Raw genomic sequence first — 21,056 nt, 5'->3', positions numbered from 1 at the left:
CTACCATTTGGGCAAGAAAAGCCCCCACAAAACAAATAAATAAAGCTTAATACTAAATATTTCCTTACCTCCCCTCCTGCATCCCTCCACATGGATTTCACCTATACAGGTGTTATGTTCAGTAATGACTTGCTAAAGCTTGGTCTGATGCTCCAGGCCTCTGAGGCATTGAAATGCTTTAAAATGGTTATTTTCTGCTACTTTTCAATCTTTTTTCTAAGTTTAGCAAGTCATTAGGGTTAGGAGTTGACAAATTAAGCTGAGATCCAAGGAACTCCCTTTGCAGGCTTAAGCCACTTGCCAGTGGAGCTCACTGACACCAGAAATGAGAAACTAAGAGCACAACGACGTTCTCTGTGGAGGCAATGCGAACTCAGTTGAAGGCGTGTAACTGCGTTTAACAGTTAAAGTTTCGGCAACGAGGGGAACAGCCGAGGTCCGTGTGGCTGCGGACCCGCAGTGCCAGCGCCGGGGGAGGGGCCGGGCAGGGCCAGCCCGGGGAACCCCCGCTCGTCCCCGGCCACACGCAGCCGGGACACGGTAGTTGGGAACCCTCGACGGCTTTGGTTCGCTTTTGCTTTTTCCCGCTCCCTTGCGTGAATTTTCTCCCGGGTTAAGAGATTTCCCGCCAGAGGAACCGTGGGCGGGCAGCCCCCACCCCCGCGCTGCCGGTGCCGGTCCCGGGGAGGCGCCGCTCCGGGCGGCTCCCTTGGCTCGGCGCCGCGCCGGGGTCCCGCCTGCCCGGTGCGCGGCGCTGGGCTTTCCGAGCCGCCCGCCCTCCGCACCGCAGCCTCATGTCCGCGCTCCCCGCCGGTGCCGACATCAAGAGGGCTCTGGAGAACAGCCCCGAGACCAACATCGAGGATGAGCTGCCTGACGAGCCGCCGCAGCCGCGGCCCAAGAACTACCTGCTCCTCAGCATCCTCGCCTGCTTCTGTCCCGCCTATCCCGTCAACATTGTCGCCTTCGTCTTCGCCGTCATGGTGAGTAGCACCCCGCCGGGTGGCCAAGCGACCCTCGGCTTGGGCTGGGTGTTTGGCGGGGCGACCGCCGGCTCTGCGCCGGCCCGGCACCAGCCGCGGCGCTCGCGGCCGGCCCGCCCGGGACCTGCAGGAGCAAAGAGGGGCTGCAGCAACCGTCAGGGTCCCGGCCATCCGGCCGCCTTTTAACCACTTGTCCCGGGCGCCTGGAGACAAAACTAGGTGAGGCAGCAAGCCTGAGAGCATCAGCGGGCTCGGTCAGAGTGTCTACTTAGCAATCCCGGCAGTAGATATAAAATGTGGAGTGAAAAGCAGTTCAGGTTTTCAGTATCAGACTACATAAGGGAGGAAGGTTTATCCCAATTAACGGAATTTGTTACATCAACTAACTTGCACGCTGAATTGGACTTGGTATCTATGTGTGAAAGTGACAACTGGGGAACAGCAATCAGATTTGCAAAGGATCAGACATGGTTTCTACTTCAGCTGATCAAATTTGATAGAAGTGTTTTTGTTTTTTTTTTTTTTCCAGTAAGCAGGTTCTTTAGCCTGATGCTATTTGCTACAATTAATACACATAACGATAATGATTGTAGGTTGTTGGGAAAAATCCTTTTAAAATTGAGTATTGAGTACACTGAGAGAACAGCCTTACTTCTACAACTCATAATTGATTTACGTGGTCCTTAATAATCCAGCAATCCAATTTACTTCAAAAGGATTGTTAGCACAGAATCTTCTCTGAGTTAAAAGTTCCAGAGTCATATCCAGACTTTTTTAATAGGCTACACAATCAGTGTGATCAGTAATACTGCAGTGTATTTCTTTTGTTTAGGGACTAAAAAGGATTTAAAACATGTTGTGTATTTTCATAATTTTCTCTGACAGCCAGGCTGAAAAGGTAAGTAAAAATATAGTTGTTTCTTTTTGTAACTAAGTATAATTACCTATATCTAAAATATGCTAAAGCACACTCTTATAAAACTAGGAAGATTGATCAGAAATCACGTTGCTTGAGCTTGAAAATTACTTTGAGCTATTCCAAATTCATCTTCAGAGTCTTTTTTTTGTCCAGATATGTATTAGCTGTCATTTTTTTCTGTGTTTATTTTCTTTGTTGTTAATTGTACAATGTGCTCTTTTCCTTGATTTGAGAAGATTTGGTCCTGCTGGTACGCAGCATCCTTTCTGTCTGTGGACACTTAGGGTGCTATATAAAGTAATGAGAGCTGATAATCTGGGGCTGTGAGCATCTGTTCACTGTGACAGTACTTTTACCAAAGCACTGGGGCTGCACAGAAGTTAACTGTCAAGGACAGAATTTGGCCTCTAAAGATTTTTGCACCCCATATGGAGAACTGTCCACCCACGCCCTAGTTGAAGTTCATACAGGCTTTTGGAGTCAGGCTTAAGTACCTGTCACCAAGAGATATGTAGAAACCAGGGTGGGAAGAGCACTTCCTGAATGCTGAGCGCTCCGTGCAGGTCTCAGCTGCCCACTTCTTAAAGATGGGAAATAAAAACTAATTCAATAACCTGCACTAGATGTGAATATCTCTTCTGTTTCAATGTCATTCCTACCTAAAACCTCTCCTTTTCCATGAAAACCTCTCCTTTTCCAACTTGTTTTCCACAGCCTGATTCCTCTGCATTTTAGAGCTGCAACTTGTAACTTCTCCATTAACCTCACCTCCAGGTTCTGCATTTTAACCTATGCTGGTTTTATTTCTACTTCTGCTGGAATCTGCATTCTTGTCAGCTTGTTTCCTAGAGTTGTTAAGGGTTAACACTGAGAAGAGTGGGTTACTTTCTTTTCTTACAGAAGATACTATTATAGTCTGTAGATTTTGCCTGAGATCTTGTGTTAGAAGAGATACAGACCTGTAAAAGTAGAGTTCTTTATAAATTTCAACTGCCTAGAATAGGCCTAGAAGGAAAAGTCCTGTTGGCTTCTAGAGAGGTATGGCATTTGCCTGTGTCATGTCCTCCTTAAATGCTCCCAATTCAGACAGTGTTTTCACTCTAAAAGTAGAGTCTGGGCTCTAACACACCCCCAAATTAAATGACAGATTTGTCTTCAGTCTCTTCTGCTGCCCCATTTCCAGCTCCAGCACTGGTTTCCTCACTTGTTTCTCACCTTCAGGGGCACAAACCTTACCATTTCAGATCTTACCTTGTTTACTTTATTTTTAGAATCAACCTCTCCCAAGTTCTCCTTGTTGTGATAATAACCTTTTCTTGTTTCTTACCTCCTCTGTGAAAGAAATCTATTTCTTCTGTCAGGGTAAGAGGATAGTTCTAGAATGGACACTTAATAGCATCAGCATGATGTACTGGCATTACAAGAGCAGGCCCCTCACAGTAGTTGCTGGTCACTGGCAGGTGTGAGGGTTTCTTGGCAGTTTTAGCAAATGGAGATGTGTTTGCCCCAGGGTCCTGGCCAGGACTCCTACCTGTAAGATTACTGTTCTCAGTACCTTTCTGCAGTTCCAAGCAGATCTGTCCGTTCTGCTTCCTCTTACTTCTAGCAACCGCATTGTGTTTCTGTATGATTAGTTGGCTCACTCAACCCCAGAGGTGCCTCACTCAGACCTTCCTTATTCTTTCTCACATAGTTGAGGCCACAGGCTTCAGGGCAGGCGTGTGGGGTGCAGGTACCAAGTCAGGAGGCTCATGTGGCAGAAGAGGCTTCTCTGATGCAAGGCTGTGGCTAGACAGCATGTCACTGAGCTCTTTGGCTCCTCACCTGCGATGGTGGCTTTTCCCCCTGTTGTGAACCCACTGTGACCTGCCCGTTGTGTCTGAGCACTGGCTCAGGGGGGCTGGCTGTATCTGGCTCATGCAATCAGAGCCAAAGGGAGGCTGTGGGACAACTCTGAAAAATGAGCCAGTTAAATATTTCTAAACCCAGCACTGATGTTTGGTAGCTGAATAAATTTTCTTGGCAATTGTCAGTACAGCACCTTCAGTTGTCTTTATTACAAAGATCTGTATGTCAGACTAGTCATCACATTCCACAGGGCCTTAGAGATTTGTAACCACTTCGAAACAGTCTCTTAAAATCTATTTCTCCCTCATTGTTTGCTGCTAACTCTTTATGTTGACACATTTCTGTTTAATCATTTGCATATTTCAAATAACATATGTGGTCACACTGTGACAATCCTGGCTTATCTGCCTCTGATAGTAACAAGTTCTTTGACTGCATTTGTTACCCTTGCATTCAGATGCCTTGTTGGTATATTAGTTTCCCTAAGCAGAGACAACAAGCAAAAGGTGGTAGAAATCATGGAACAGCAGAGGATGCAGAGGGTCAGCTCTTCTAATTGAGACGCTAATGAACCACGTACAGTTTGTTGGCTTTGATCAGGTTAGTGACTAGCATAGTGACCAGTGTTCCTGTAGGGCTCCACTTCTCTTTAGTTAGAAAGTTTATTTGGAAAGTTTATTATTTATACAGCTTTTTTTTACAGTAGCTTGTAGGTACCTGGACATCTAACACCATATGGGACAGTCTGTACCTACTTCAGGAGTATTAAACAGCAAGGCTCAGCAGCTGTTCTTAGGCATTTTTGCATGGCCCTTATCTTTGTAAACTGCTAAGCTTTTCCTCTGCAACAACACTTTCAACCTGTCGCCAGAGTCATACATTTTATAAATAGATGTGTGTGAACCTGGTGAAGTCACTGAGATTACTCAAGTAAATAAGCAGCTGCAGAACTGTGGCTTTAATTTAGTTGATCAACTCCATAGTGAGCAAGTTAGCAGAAGCCTGAGAAATCACATGATATTAGGGTGAAAATAGTTTAAACTTGTTTTAGAAGTTGGACAGATGAAATGGCACACATCAAAGCTGTATTCTGTATAGATTGCCTAGCCCTTGGAAATAAGTAGTTGTAACATTTAACACTTTAACAGTTAATGTTTTCTCAGACTAACGCTGGGAACTAGAAGCGTGATCCAAGGGCCCTTTCAAGCAGATAGAAGTAAATGAATTTCAAAGAGCTTCGCATCAGACCCCAACCACTCCCCCAAACCTCTTATTTTTTCTTGAATGCTAAGTTATGCCATTTAATTTAAAACTTCTAATAAAGAAACTTTTGTCTCCTTCCTGTCTCTCCCAAATCCTCTTTTTTACCATTAATGGTGTTTTCCTCCTCTTCATCATGGATTTGTATTAAAATGACATTATTTATTGAAGTGCAAAGGGTGAATAATTTATGCAGTACCTGCAGAAATCACATGGACATTCTCCAGACTTCCTAAATACATTAGTAAAATTGCACAGAACTGCAAGCTGCTGCTGCCGTGTCTTGCTTACAGCTCTGTCTCCGTCTTGAGACCACATCTATGAGGAGGTGAGTTTCGAGTGTTTGCAGGACCAGTCTCTAGATGTCGTGACAAGTGAGCCGTTGGATGGGTAGGGAGAACAAAGTCAGGGCTGGGCTCTCAGTGATGCTTCTCCCTATTTCTCTCTGTAGCCACAGCCACATTCATAGTCGCTGACAAGAGGCAGGAGGAGAACTCAGCCTGGTCAGGACCAAGACAAGCCATGTTTCTCCTGATACTCATTTTATTGACCTTACTGAATGTATTTTGAGAAAACCTAAGAAAACTCTTCTTCTGTAGACAGGACTGCTGAAAAGAGCGGAGTAACTTAACTGTTCCAGCCACCCTTTGTAACAGGAGACCACACTGGTGGAGAACCAGAGGTGACTGTGCGTCAGCACAGCTGCTGTTTTTCTGCCTGAATGATCAGGTACCCGAAGGAAACAAGGTTTGGGCACTCATCCTATTTGACTATGTGTTTGTGTCCATCTCTCATTTCCGTCTCTTCTCTCTTTCCCCTCTATACCCTTTAAGTCCGCTAGCCAACCTCAGTGAAACCTGACAGCAATGTTCTTTCGGGAAATAAAGTAGAGAAATGTTTAGGCATGTGGGCTTCCAGGAAGAGAAGAAATGGATCAGTGCTCTCTTTAAGGGCAAGAGTGCATCAGCAGCTCAGCCTTTCTTAGACACCAGAGAATAAGAACCTGCACTTATCCTTGAGATGCAATTCTAGGAATATAAGTTTCATTGCTTTGGGACTGTCTTGGCAAGAGCGATCTTACTGCAGCACTAACACCAAGGATGTGTCTAGCCCATTAACTTCTGTGTGCTCACTAATCGACAGAACACACACAGATAATGTCCCTAATTATTTTTCTGCTTGGGAGAAAAGGCTCTAGAACAATGCTTGGTATCCTCTGAAGGTCATTCCTTTCCTGTTTTCCACAATCTCAGATCTTTACTCTGTTGAATTAACTGTTGTTCTGTCTTTGCTATAAAAAATGATACATAACTAAAGCACTTTTGTAATAGAACTTGGTGATAACTGATACAGTTGTTTTCTAAAGACAACCTGAATTATTTAGTCCACAGAACAGTTCAGTTGATCAGGTCCCTGTATTTCTCCCCCTGCAGCTCCCATTTCTGGGATACTTTCTGGAATACTTAGGAGATACTAAAGAACAGGTTATGACAAACCCGATTCCCTGAGGTATTATGCTGAGATAGTTCAATAGTGCAGTCTGATGAAAAAATCTGGACTCAGTGTTATGATTTATGAGCTCAAATTCTCCTGATCTTACAAAATAATTTGTAGAAATAGTACTCTTTTTTAATATCCTTTGATAGCACCCTGTTCTTGGGAAAAAGTTACTACAAACTGTGTTATATTTGTATACTAGAATACTTTAGTGTCCTTCACTGATTTTTTTGTTTTCTTTTAAAAATATAGTCTGGTTAAAACAAAAATTAATTCAGAAAATCCTACAGTCTTTCTTAGAAAAGACTAGAAGATCAGAGTGGTCCTATCACACCTTGTCATCTCTGCACTTAATTAATATAAAGCATCTGTGAAATCTGGGTGGATAAACTCAAGTCTGAGATAATATCTGTATGTCTGATGCATATCAGAGGATGTGTATGATAATGACTATCAGTGCATTCCAAAAAGGCAAAGGGACAGAGTTTCTAGCCCGTCAAGATGGCACTCAGATACTTTGTTCATGTGATCTATATTTCCTTTTTTTTTTTCTTTTTCCCACCTATTAATTCTGAAAACTCTGTTTTGAAAAGTAAAACACTGGAAAATAGTAAATTAATCTTTTTTTAAGATGTTTTCCTGAGGCTTTCTGTAAAAATGCAGCCTATTTATGCTCCTGGAATGCTTATGGTCTTATAAAGCTTAGGAGTTTATTTCACTGCTAGCGAAGTGGCCGACTAACAGTTCACATACTACAGAATTATTTCCAGAGATGAAAAGCCACAGATTTATGCAAGTAGGTATACTAGAGTTGATTTGACAGCTCTTATGCTGGTGTGTACAAGAAAACTCATCATATGAATATAGCGTCACCACTGAAAATGAAAGAGCTGTAGTTTCAATGAAATGTGCTGAAAATGAGTGGAACGGAAAGCTGGACTCCCTGCTTACCTTGGGCTGGTGGCAGTGGGTGTTTATTTTTACAAATAAAATCACCATTTTCTGGAGTCCTTTCTACGGTACCAAAGTGCACAGAACTTAGTTCAAAGAGGTCACATCAGTTTTTGTACACATTTCTGTTTAAATAAAAAAGTCACAAACTCTTCTGTTTCTCTTCTACAGGCTTTAAACAGTTATAATCAAGGAGATATAGAAGGGTCAAAAAGACTGGGTCGCAATGCGCTCTGGGTCGCTGTTGCATCAATTATCATTGGACTTGTCATCATTGGGATCTATTGTGTAGTTCATTTCACAACGGTAAGCAAAACACTACTAGTCCCAATGCAAGCAGTTCTTCTCTGTGCACGGGCTTCAGAATAAGAAACTAAAGATTGTCAGAGCTATCTACTGATGTTAAAATGTACTTACTTTGCAGTTTTGAAAATTCTGTTGTCTGTCTGTGGTTAGATGCAAATGACTGTGTCTTAGCAGCAGTGAGTTTTCTAGGAACTCTTGCAGTTCCCATAAGTTTTTCCACTTTAGGCCAGTTGCTTTTTGGTTTTTCTGCCTATTAGTTTCACAGTCTGCAAGATAAGCTGTGTAGAGATCCTTAGATTTCAGATAAGAGTCCCCAGTTGCTAATTTTCACTCATAATGTGTCCAACATATCTTGTAACTTTGCAAGCAGAAGAAGACAGTCAATTACTATTTTACTCTTTGATATTAAGTTGGCATTACCTGTATCAAAAGTGACCACAAATGTAATTTTTGACTTGTCTTGCTGTGGCAGAACATCATTCACTCTCATTGCTGTGTAATTTCGTACACTAGAACGATAGTGAACAAGCTTGACAAATGAATCTCTGTATAGACAGTGGTCACCTGGATATAAGCTTATTTGGAAAAGAGGACAAAAGTAATTAGGGTATTGAAATCCTTTCTGAAGGTTGTGCAACAGTATGTTCTTTGGAAGCATGAATCTCTCTTTGGTTCAGCCTGTGTTCAGTTTGTTCAGCCCTCACAGATTTAAAAGCAAGTCACTTCAGGCTGGGTGTGCCAAGTTTTGTAATTGACAGCGGCAGTAAATTCCTCTGTCTGCTTCCACTAACTTACTCATCATTTCTTAGGCAAGCATAGCAGCTCAATATTATTTTTTTTAGGTAGGAGGAAAGAAGAGCAGTGTGAGGAGTGGCAGACAACACTGCCCTGAAGCATTCACGCTAACCAGGGCACACCACCTACGTTTAGCTGTAGTCAATGTTTCAGTTCCGCTGCAGTAGGACCACGTGTGCTGAATGTGCGAATGCTGCTTTGTGCCCTCTGCCAGGTATTAGTGGTAATTAGCACTTTATATCTGGTATTTGTAAGCACCTCTCTCTCTCCTACCCTCATGGAAGTAAGCAGCAGTAGATCAGTATAATACAAATTTGTGGGATTTTTTCTTTTGAGGATTTTTTTTTTAATTGATTTTTGGTTTTTTGGTTGTTTTTTTTTTTTAAGAGGAAAATCTGTGTTAGGTGGAAGTCTTGGTGGGTGCTGGGGACCCTAAGCACCCTGCTGGGATATTAATTTCTGTATTCAGTGAATAGTTTCCATAGAGGTCTCTTGGCCAAATGGTATCTTGAGTTTTGTGAGGACTGGGGGTTTACTGGACTCACCTTGCTCTCTGGCTTTCCAATCTCTTTACTACTGCCCTTCTCCCTCTCACCTGTCACCCTCTAAAGAGCACTTGCTTCTAAGAAAGTGTTTGATGGAATCCACCACCTTCTTTATTCTTCTGACATAAAAATGAGTGAACAGGAGCACCCAACTGGCCTTTCCATGCTTACCTGAGTTCCATTTGTTGCCTTACTCTTGGACATTTATATTTTATACTAAATTGTATTTGAGTTTGACGTGCCACTGATGTGGATGGTGCTGCCTGCTCTGTGCAGTTATCTCACATCCCTGTGTACTTGGTCATGGTTGTTTACTAACAGCCACTTTGCACTCTGCTAACGTGAAGTGATTGTAAATTATTTCTATGTTAACTTTAATATATATGCTTCAGTATTGATAAGATAGTACAAAATAACCTTAATAGAATAATATGACAGTCACCCCTGTAACTGGTTTATTTGATTACTAGTAGGTGCAGATTTGATGTTTCCATGACCTACACATGCATTTTTTCTGAAAGTTAATTTAGACTTCAGCAATACGCGTGTAAAGCTTGACCCTTCCAGGATTTATTACTGCGTGCTTTATCCCCCTGGAATTCATCAGCTACTGTATCACCCAGTTGTTCCTGCTGACATTCCTTGTGGCTTCTTTTGGTATACAAAGGATAACAAGTCTCATTGTGAATTACCATTGGGAGTATGCCCTTGTATTCTTCTTCCATATTCCTACGTATCTCTCCCTTAAGCTTGTGGTTTATTATCCAACCATCCCATTTCTCATCTGTGTTAGTACTTTCTGTTATCCCATGACTGCTAGAGGGTGTTACTTGAGTATGCATAAACCCTTTGATAAATTTCACTAGCTCATTCTGATTTATCCATGCAAAGATGCGGGGTGTAATGTGTTTGAGGGCTGGATGAGCCTCGGGAGTTCTTCCACATCTTAAGTCTGAGCTTCTGGAAAGCAGCAAACCTGAGACATCCAGGTCAGGTTGGCAGGGGGCAATCTCCATCAGTTGTTACACAACTTTTCCTCTTGGTACAGAAACTTGGTTCAGGCTCAGCTGGCTCTGAAGTCTCCTTCAAAATAATTCCCCACCTTTCCTGCAAGGGGCTGGCTACACATGTCCTGGAGGATCTGCAGGCCGAAAGGAACATTCCTTCTCCTGCCAGAAGTCACAAACTTCAGGCCTTCCACATCACAGAGAAGTGCACAAAATTCCTGTTTTGAACAAACAGTGACATTACACCCCCAATTACACCCTCAGTAATACTGGTAGAGTCAAGAAGAGGAAGACCATTTCACTTTTCAGAAAACTCCTGCCTCCATCCCCAAGCTTCCTTGCATGCCGCCTTTGGTTTATTCAGTTGCAGAGCAATAGCAACACCTGCATCTGCGTGGAAGAAACAGCCTTGACTTTTCATTTGGAAGATTTACTTGGTGCTAAGCCAACTCTGGGCTTGTACTGCTGCCTTGGAGAGCCTCGTTTGTCTTTAACACTGGCATGTTATATTTAGCATTGAGATATATAGTGAGATATATATATATACATACATACACATATATATATCTCCTGGAACAGGGCCCACTCAGTATTTGGGAACCATCTACCTTCTGCAGTCATGCCCCTGAATGTAGACAAGGGGAAACTGTCACTTGCCCAGCAATAAAACTTGTCTTGATCAATGTAAACATGTGTTTTCCTCATTATGCTGAGGAATCTCTGAGTGTTAAGCTGTGGTGTGTGCTGAATCAGGGCTGTCCCCTGTTCCACACTAGACCACATTTATTGTTACTCCACCCTATAACTTTTCCCCTCTCCTATTAGCTTCTCCTGCACTCCTGCCTTGTCAGTCCTGAATGCTGAATTACACTTCCACTGCTTGCTCACATGTAACTGAAACCAGTATTTGTGTCACCGCTGAGTCTAGCCCTGCATGTGTGCCAATAGGCATGTTGTCCATCAAGAACTGCAGTGAGAAAAGGGACTCCATAGGGAGACCTCACGAGAAACTGAAACAGTGCAGAGCTGTGTGCCGTAGCCTGCACGTGGCCTTACTCTGCTGTAATATGCCTGGTTAGAGAGTGAATGGCAGGATACCTAATGACAGGCGACACCTGGCTGTGAACCACATCCTGAATCCTGCCTCTAGTTCTGATCTCCTTATCTGAAGTTGTGGCATACGCACATACAAACAAAAACCAGAGAGAGAAAAGGGCTGCAAGGTATGAGAAAACCTTTATATGTGGAAAGACAAAATAGACACTATCTCCTTGGCTTGGGAAAGACTTAGGAATGGGTAGTTAAAGGTAGTGAAATAAAGAGTGATTGTTGTCTCTTATGAATAAGGTGCAAGGGCACCTAAAGAAAACAGCTTTAAAAAAGGAGGAGGTACTTTTTCCATGTGCCATACTATGCAGATGTAGGACTTACGCCTTCTGGTTGCTGTGGGTACAAAAAATAGAGATGATTTGAAATGAGTGAAGTTACCAAAAAAAAAAAATGAGCTTAAATGCAAATATGCAGATACAATCTCAGGCTCTGAAAGCTGAAGATTGCCTGAGCTGGAAGGCAATAAAGGGAGAAATATCAGCCCGGACATAGCCTTTTCTTCTACAGTCACTTCAGGCATTTGTAACGTGTCAGTGTCTGAGGTGGGATGCTGTGAAGACAGCTGCTCCGCCCCAGTACCACTGTTCTTACAGTTCTTCATTAAGCCTGCTAGTAACCTTTCCACTGACTTGAACGGATTTGGAGTCAGCCTTCCTGTCTCTTGCTAGTAGTTTTGTTAGTGAGTGAGGGTTCTCTAGTAGTTCACGATCTGTGTTTTCAGAGCAGTCTCCAAATCTTTGGAGCAGATTCCAAATAGTGTTTTGTTTTGCCTTTTGATAGTGTAAGTCTCTTGGTGTCTTTGAATTTCATTTGAGTCCCACTGGCAGGAACTGGAGAAACCTAATCTTGGGCTGGAACCTCCTTACAGAAAAGGAGACCCCAGATATTCCAAACCCTTTTCTTAACTGGATCTCACCATGTCATATTCTATTTCGTGCTACTATTATTCCATTGCTGGCATTGCTGCATAGCCTCTGAAACAATCTGCAGCTTCTTGCAGCACATGCTTTTAGACTGTCTCTAGTGTCTGAGTGTTGCTTGACAACACCACTCAGGGCAGAACTAGAGCTCACAAGTTTTGCTTCCCAATTGACCCACAAAGCATATAATCTAAAGTCTGTGGGTTTTGTGCAGCTCACCAGTGGTTCTGTGCAGTCTGGGCAAATGGGAGTGAGTAAAGTAGAAATGTGGAGAACTAGTAAGAGGTGTTAGAGTGAAGTAAAGAGACAAGCTTTTCTGTAGAGCTGTGACTGAGGTAGTGGCAGTTATGGTATGAGGAAGGGTAGCAGAAGTACTGAAGGAAAGGAATGCAAGGAACTCTTGCCAGTGGACCAGGGTCCAACACTTTATTCATTCACATCAGAAGTACATTGTCTTTGTTTATCTTGAACGCCAGGTTCACAGGCAGGGGTAGAATTATCTTCTGATAATAACATATGTGAGAAAGGTAGTTGTGTTCAGTGACTTTGGAATTTCATGCAGACCATAACGATATTTTGATGCTTTTGTAGAGGAGTGTGAACTTCTAACCCCTTTAATCTCACTCGAGCTAGAACTTCACCCCGAGCAAGACACAGAAATGCCAGCTGTCAGCATGGCTTCGAAGGAAGGCAGAGACAGCCAGGCTGTGCAGAAAGTACTAGCTTATACTGCTGAATAAATAAAGCATATGTGCAGCCATGCAACACTGGTGGTTACTGGTCAAAGGAAAAGCAGTAAGCATATAGGCTGTGCTCCGGGGACAGATATGTGCATGTGTTTTTCTTAATAACTTATAAATAATTCTTCAGGGTGAAAATGCATGCAAGATTTTTAATATCTCTGTTGTCCCTTTCCCAAGGTGCTCAAAAAGCCTTTGCAGCCATTTTACTGAGTGACTGTCTCTCATGGAGACACAATGAAGTGGGGGACCAGTATGATGATAGGAATTACAAAGCCAGCCTGCAGATCTTTACATTGCCAATCCTGTTCTCTGTGCATCACCATAGTAAGAAAAGAGTCAAGGAAGACTACGTGCCTTTTGCTGCAGGGACTGACCTGCCAGTAACTGGTAGAGCACCAGGTCTGAAGTCAGGGCATTCCTATGGTCTTTTACTCATATTAATTCTTGGTGTCCACCTAGCCAGTGAGGTCATACTGCTGCTTTTCTACCAGTAAGGGCACTAACTGATTATCTCCTTGATACTGTACCTCTTTTTACTGGATTTGTAAAAACATAACAGCTTAAAATCCTGTCTATCAAATGTGTTCAGTCAGCTCAGATGCTGAGTAGTGGGCAGACACACATGGATGCACAGAGGCCATGTGATTACATCAGCTTCGTTTCCTTAGCAAACCACATGGAAAAATTCTGATCCAGTTGTTTCATCTGTGCAGGGGGGAACTGTCCCCACAATAGATTCCATCCATTGGAGTCCTGAGTAGCATCCAAGAGACAATTAACAAATGAGTTAATGCTGTCTGCAGGATATATTCACTGTTGAGTGCCTCTGGTCCTAGATCTCTCTTTTAGGAGCTGCTACAAAGTAGCTGCCTGATGGAAAAGCTATCTCAGGACTCCAGCAGAGAACCCAGCATCCAGGGACAAGCCAGTGAGATCAGCACTGTCCATGGGTAATGTCTGAGACCTACCCCCAGCAAAAAAATTTGAGGGAACTTCTCATTTATTTCCACTCCTGAAACAGATGCACAAAGAGTCCTTTTAAAACCTCTGACGTGTATGGCTATTGTATTTACCAAGTTGTCTGCTGAAAATATTGTTCTTGCCTGACGGTTGTATGTACCACTTGAAGGAAGCAGAGATGCTGTTGACCTCATGAAACTGTCAAATAAGAGCCCATTTCCTGGCAATGAGAGACCCTAACTTGCATTGATTCAGGTAACCCAGTTTAAAAATTTAGTTCAGATTGACAGATGATGGGTGCCATTAGACACTTAGCTCTTTGATTCAAAACTGTATTGAACCACTAATCTAGAGGGATGTTTGTTAAGAGAACAAGCGCTACTAATGTGGCATAATGTATCCATTAGATCTGTAGAATTAATAATTTAAACTCACAAGGCAAACTCTCTGACTTTTCCTCCTTTAAAAATACATATTTCTGTGTCCTTGCAGCATGCTATCTGAAGACCAGAACTGCACTTGGAGGATATCATCATGTAAATCTCAGGAGGAGAAACAGAAGATGAGAAGGAAACCCTTCATTCCAGACTGTTAGATTTGACCCTACAAGTCTGCAGAGGCATGTTGCTGGCGGATGAACTGATAGTCCAGTTAGTTAATCAGCATGGCGTGACCAGGTTTTCAAAATTATTTATTTTTAAAGAATCTCAGTATAAAGCAGCATTTTCTCTTTTACCCTAATGTATCATGAGATCTTACCCTAACAACTCCCTTTTCTTTCGCATTTACATGGAATGTATGCTGGATCCACAATGTTCCCTGGCTGAGCCTAGCCAGACAAAGCCAACAGATCTGGACTGTTTAAGGTGCACAAAGTAAGATTTGCTGCACAGCCTGCTGAAGCTGGTAGAACTCCTGTTGCCTACAGTGGGTTTTGGATGAGGCCATTAAGGATTTTTTTTAATTACTTTAATCTCAACATAATACAATCATAACCATGGGTTTGTGATTTTATTCTGCTGTGTGATTTTATAATGCCATGGGTGTACTTTGACTCAGCGACTGCTTTCTTCTGTAATCCTCAGCTTTTAGGTCTTTACCTTAGATTTTTAACCACCTGGGACCGATTCCAATCACGTGATTATTAAGAGACACTCTTCTTCCATAGCATCCATATTTTTCTTAATGATTTATTTTTGTTTTGTTGTCTTTCATCGTTGAAGTCCCTTGGCTTAGCTCCAGTTCTGCATTAAAGTTGCACTGATTATATTTTCCTCTTTAAACTTCACTTATGTAAAAAGTTCTTATTTTTTTATCTGACAAAAGATCCTCTTTCTAAATAGATGTTCTTCATCCCTTTGTTATTGTTCTTCTAGCAAGTCACATAGTTTCATTGTGTTCTGCTTTGTTCATGTCTCTTTTTTTATTCAGTTCATCCTTTCATCCTGCCATGAAATGTCTGTGTATCAGTGCAGTTAGAGATGGACGGACTTTTGTACCCTTATGTAGTTACACACGCTCTTGCTGATCCTAAGATATTACTCGGTGAACAGTTTTAGGTTACAGAATTCATGGCCTCTACTGCAGTTTCTTGATACCTTATGAAAATTTAGTATGGGACAGCTGTTTTTTATTAGCTGAAAACTGTTTGAAAGAATGTATTTGTTTTGCCACACAAATATTCCATGTTAAAAGGAGTAAACTCTGAGTGTTAAGACGGATGGCTACATCTTGAGCAGTTTTTGCTCCATTCGCTTTAATTGTTACTACATCTTCAAGCAAGCTATGCCAGCTTACACTTACTCTGCTTGCACTAACGTAAATCTGGACTGATGACCCCGAAATGCATGGGAGTTTTGCCAGTGCAAGTGAGAAAAGACTCATACCTGGCAGGAGTACAACCGCCTATTAAAATGAATAATAATCTCCCAGAAACCTTTACCTGTTAAAGCATATGCCTGGAAGTAGCATGTATTTTCTGTGCCTTGATATTATACTTTCAATGTGCTTTTTTGCTTTTCTTTGTGCCAAATTTTGTCTTTCATTGAAGTCAATGATGCATCACCTATCCTTACTTACTCCAGTATAAATCTTCATGAACACTGGTGAAATCAGTTGATCTCTTCAGCATTTACACTGATCGAATTTGTCCACGTGGGAATCTTGCCACCGATTTTGATGATTCCAATAATTGGCTGTTCTGTGAACTCCTCTTTGGTTTTTGAATACTATTTCAATGGTCTGATATGTCTTGTGGGACTTTTAGTAGCTTACCTTATTATCGGATATGATAGAACTGTCATTGAGAAGTGGAATAAAATTACTTTTAATTCATGTCTATTCTGGTATGTGGGAAGTGTCTTTTCTAAGTTTTGTTGCCTCTTCTATTTTAAAGAGTAATATCCCTTTTCCTAACCCCTTGGACAGTTTCAGAATAAAGTGAATCAAAGCAAAAGCAGGATTTCTGCCCTATATGATACTATACATCCAGTCTGTTCTGTGGCTAATACATTCAGATGCTTCTAGAGATCACTTAATGCTCAAAATATGAGTGAGGTAGGCTCTTGGCTTCATTTTCAAAATAGCATCCAGCAAGAGTGTTGAGGCCTTTTCAGAGTGGTCCCTCGGTGGTGTCTTCGGGGCTTTCCTACCCAGAGGAAAAAGTGATCAGATGAGGTCACCAAAGGAGGTCTCTCAGCAGGTAATGGAGGTCACATTTTCACCACTTTGAATTGCTGGTATCCAAGTCAACACCATTGCATTGCTGTAGTAGTAGTTTTCTACGTCAGTGTACTAAAAACCAAAGCATGTACAAAAAGTTTCGTCCTGCAAAATAGTAAACTCCAGTACTGTAAACTAAACCACTGCTAGTCCTGTGAGAGGGGAGAAAGATTTCCAAAGTTATCTGGGCACAAGAAGATAAGGATAGGCAACTCAAAGTATTTTTTGGAAGTGCCTAACAAGGATTTAAATCAATAGGAGCTAGACACCTGGCTTGTTCAGATGCTTTTGAAAACCATACTGGAAATCTAACTTGCATCTTGATGCTAATAAATATCTTTGAAGTCTCGTTCTTAATACTACTGAGAATTGAGCCATTGTATCTTCAGTGCTTCTGAAGATAAATGTTGCTACCTTACAGTGCTATTGATTGGTATAAAAATAAAGGCTTTATATTAAACCACTTAATGTGACAGGGGAAAATGCAGCAATTCCTCTAATGTCCTTTAATGCTTCTATGTCATAGGTAATCTTATTTTTGCTTTACTAATGTACTGGCATTGGTTCGCTTCATTTATTTATGTTTACACGAATTTTCAACCCTGTTTGAGAAATGCAATCAAACACAGCTTGTCCTGGAAATTAATATGGTCCTTGTGCAACCAAATAGGTCTGTCATAGGTGTGATGGCCCCATACAAAGAGAGGTATCAAACATAGGGAAGCGAAATGACATTTTACTGCCCAAATCAGCAAGACCCCTGGTGACAGCAGTGGATCTGGAAGGCAGGATCCAGTTGTCTGACTGAGGAATTAGTGCCTGCTTTATATTCTGAGGGGCATATAAATGAATTTCATTATCTGTTACAAGCTCTGGAAATTACCTTTTCTTCATCATCATGCATCTAGATTTGGATTTGCCCATGATTGTTTGCATTGCACCTACCATTTTTTGGTGGGAAAAACCCCACAAACCTGTCATACATATGTGCTGAATGATGTTATTTCCTGAAATAGGGGGGAAAAGCAGTAAAACGTATTTCAACTCAGCATCTGTGTCCTGGCAGAATCTTCCTTCCACAAAGCTGCTCAGGGCTTCCATTTTTTGATGCAGTCTTCCTGCATGCTGAAGGCACCAACTAATGCCTGAAGTCCTGCTCTCTTTTCCTTCTTGCATGTATTACAGGCAGAGACAGATGGAAACTTGAAATTGCTGGCCTCAGCTCCTGGATCATGTTAGCATCTTTCGCTTCTTACAGGGCAGCTGCGTTCTGCAAAACAGCAGTGTGCATGTATCTTGATATGTAACCCTAGAAGAGGGCTTCTAAATATAAGAGGAGTTTCTTTGCTGCTGTATGAAGGGGGTCAGCCAGACACTTAAACAACGTGTGGTGTATGTTTCATCAGATTGCACAGCAAAAAAAAATCAAGGGGACAACACAAAATTAAATTCTTAGGTGCTTCTCTGCAGGCACACCCAGGAGTTTACAACTTGTGACTTGAAGATCAGCACTGGCTCTTCAATTTGTGTAGTTGCAGCCCCAATCCATGAACAGCGTGGCTCATGGCCCCAGGAGCTGTTGCTTTTGTACCAGTGTCTCTTGATATGTGCTCAGTATGAACTGTGTTCTGCCTCTCAGCCTGCAGACAGGTTCTGTCTGATTGCTGCCACAGTGTCCACCACTCGCAATCAGTCTGCTGGAGCAGTGTGTAAGCATCTCCCTCTAGGCTCATTTCTTTACCTGGGCACTAACTTTGTCTACCAGTTACTTAAGATGGATTTTGTTACTGATTTACATCAGTAGAAGAGAGACTGTGTCACGTGCCCAGTTAGTTTTTACTTTGTGTGCATTGTGTGCACACGTGCACAAGAGGATGCAGTTGAAGGACTGGATTCCCCAGGGCAAGTTGAGATTTAAATACTAAGAAAGTCACTGGACTGATTTGGGGCCAAACTGGTAAGCGTCAGGCTGAAACGCTACTTGAGTGTTTGTTTCTTCTTACTACCCTCCCATCTCCAACCTCATTTTTAATTAGTAGGTCTCTGAAGGTGTGCAGTGTTATGTTGGAGTAGGGATGAGAAGAGATGCAGCAGTCTAGGAGTGATTTTTATGTGTGCTCACAACTTTCTGTTTCCCAAGCACAACGGCATGTTCTGCATGCGCAGCGACGGCATGCGGCCCTGAAATGTGAGTGAGCCTTCAAGGAGGCTGCCCAGCTTCCTCTGCATCACTCCCTGGCAGCCTGGCAAAATGGGCTAAATTCAGAAGTGACCTAAGAGGAGGGGGTCTGGAAACAGATCACTCAGCCAATGTAAAGATGGAGGAGCAAACTTGGGAGCCCAAGGTAGAAAGGAAGGTTATAGTAAGAAATTTAACCAGAAAGTTTCTGTAGTTAAATTTATCCCATCTGGAACTCTAGGATAACTTCTGCTGCTGCTGCCACCCAACTCTTCATGACACAGAAGCTACAAGAAGAACTTGCTTATGTGTCCTTTATAATGTGATTTATGGCAAGTCTGAATCTGATCTACCAGCTCATGACTGAGGGCGGCTCTTCTGTTTTTGTCGTACCTAGCTGTAGGGCTGAGTCAGCTTCCACGTCGCTTGCAATGACTTCTCTTTGGCTAAATAAGCTTGCATCATGTCAAGGGAAAACAACTTTGCCAGATATCAATGGGTTCATCAGGACTTTAAGCTGCACAGTGTGAGACTTTAAGTCACTGTATTTCTTTTTTAACCTGTACTCTGGGGTAAGAAAGGGGGAAACTCCACTGAAATTAAGGTATGCACACTCCAGAGCAGGCTGTGTGGTAATGGTGACCCATGGCAGCTCAAAGAAATTTCCTTGGAAAAAAAAAAAAAAGCACAGTCCACTTTTAAGTGAATTTCTTATTCAAAATTATTCCGTTACATTTTTCCCTGATCCTTTTACCCTCCAGTCAGCCATTTGCGATTCAAATTGCTGTTATGATTCACCATACAATTTCCATGATACTACTACTTCTTCCTGAGCAGACAAACATAAATCCTAGGGGATCCACATAGTTGCTGTGATTGCTGATACAGAATTTTGTATTTGTTTTTGTGATGTATAAATTTGTTGTTTACTTAAGGTGAGCATTTGTTCCATGGAAATGTGGGTAGCGAACACAAGCAGGGTCCTGAATACACCAGAACAAAAGAATCTGAATTATTCTGGTACCACTGTCAGGAGTACTAATTGAGGGCTAGGCCTGAGTGGCCTGTTGCTGTGTCCCCCACCTGAGAGATATGGTGATTTGGAAAACTAGAGAGAGTTGTCATGATAAATTATTTTAATGGCAAATGACACCTCTGACATTCTCACTAGGGAAGTTAACCAGGAACCAGGAAATTCATTTGTGACACATATGGAAGTCTTGATGGAAGAATGTGAACCAGCTCCCCATCTGTTACATCCTTATCTGGCAGTAAGAAAAAGAAGGTTAAGACAGGTACGTAAAGGGGCAGGAGAAGAACAGTATTTTGTAGTCTTCCTTTGGAATGTGGACGCTGGTCCTGGATGGAGTGCAAAAAGGGGTATTTTTATGCCCTTCAAGAAGGGAAGGAAGCAAAAAGTCACCAATGCTGTTAAAGGGAGGAGCAAAACTCCAGGGTTCCATAAAATCAGTGGGTGGATGAGCAATGCCAGGCTCCTGTGGCATGTCTTTGGCTAATCTCTTGCTCCCGCATCTCCTGCTTTAACAGCTGCAAGGGAATTGGGCTCCCACTCAAGCTGACAGGATAAAACAATACTCTAGGGCATGTGAGGACTACGCACGTGGACGTGCCCCTGAGGAGGCAGGGGGATGATTTATTGGGCAGCGCTGGTAAGTCCTCCACCTAAGACTCATTGTTCACGGTGTAATGTCATCCAGCCCTCATAATTCATGGGGACCAGGCGCCTCACAGAAAGACTTACAGGGTGATTGCTGTAGGACTGCGCTACACTCATCTGTCACAACTGACAGTGAGGGAAGACAAGAATCAGGGTGGGAGAGGAAGGTGTTGTGGGGAAAAGAGGGAGGAGGCAGCCACAGTGAATCCCAACCACCAGGAGGTTGAGATGCCCGTGTCCATTGCCTCTGCCCTGTCCACAGGCCAGTGTCTCCCAAGGGTTTTGGTGTGTAGCACACAATGGGTGTAGGGTTCATCACCGTGTAGGGAGGAACCATCACATTTTAATACCAAAACTTTAAATTGACTAATGCTTTGACCCACCATAGATTAGTTACTACAACCTCATGAGCTGTTAGCAGTCATTATCCTGTAGCTGATCACCTGTCTGTGGTTCTTAGAAGTAACGAAAACCATTGCAAAGAAGTGAGCGTGGTCCCCAAAGTGTAGGTACTGTTGCTCGCGATGGGTCTGGCAGGCTGTTGTGCAGATCGTCACAATGCTCCTACTGGGCAAGTGATGGACCAGACATGGTACCGTGTATCTCCAGCCTCCACTGCAGACAGTTCTGCAGA

General features: G+C 42.5%; 1 protein-coding gene across 2 annotated transcripts; it reads left to right on the top strand.

Moving 5' to 3' along the window:
• The first annotated feature begins 538 nt into the window (after nucleotides 1-538).
• TMEM233 (transmembrane protein 233) lies at nucleotides 539-19,953 on the top strand. Of its 2 annotated transcripts, XR_014185463.1 has the most exons (4): nucleotides 539-983; nucleotides 7,630-7,764; nucleotides 14,337-14,521; nucleotides 19,916-19,953. XR_014185463.1 is itself a non-coding variant. In XM_082066249.1 (3 exons), the coding sequence occupies exons 1-3, from the start codon at nucleotides 795-797 to the stop codon at nucleotides 14,346-14,348; spliced, it is 336 nt and encodes a 111-aa protein (XP_081922375.1). In that variant the 5' UTR covers nucleotides 539-794; the 3' UTR covers nucleotides 14,349-16,184. The 2 variants fall into 2 exon arrangements, 1 of the variants encoding a protein (XP_081922375.1); XM_082066249.1 differs by lacking the exon at nucleotides 19,916-19,953 and having other exon boundaries at nucleotides 14,337-16,184.
• The last annotated feature ends 1,103 nt before the right edge of the window (nucleotides 19,954-21,056 follow it).

Source organism: Streptopelia decaocto (genome assembly GCF_964273445.1).
Source record: "Streptopelia decaocto genome assembly, chromosome: 15".
In the NCBI taxonomy this organism is placed as follows: domain Eukaryota; kingdom Metazoa; phylum Chordata; class Aves; order Columbiformes; family Columbidae; genus Streptopelia; species Streptopelia decaocto.
Note: the sequence above shows the minus strand (reverse complement) of the source record. Positions and strands in the feature narration are given on the sequence as shown.

Bases quoted from the DNA above. Each gene is read 5' to 3' on its own strand.
- TMEM233 (XM_082066249.1), top strand. From the start codon at position 795: ATGTCCGCGCTCCCCGCCGGTGCCGACATCAAGAGGGCTCTGGAGAAC. The intron at 984-7,629 runs GTGAGTAGCACC...TCTCTTCTACAG, and splicing joins CCTTCGTCTTCGCCGTCATG to GCTTTAAACAGTTATAATCA.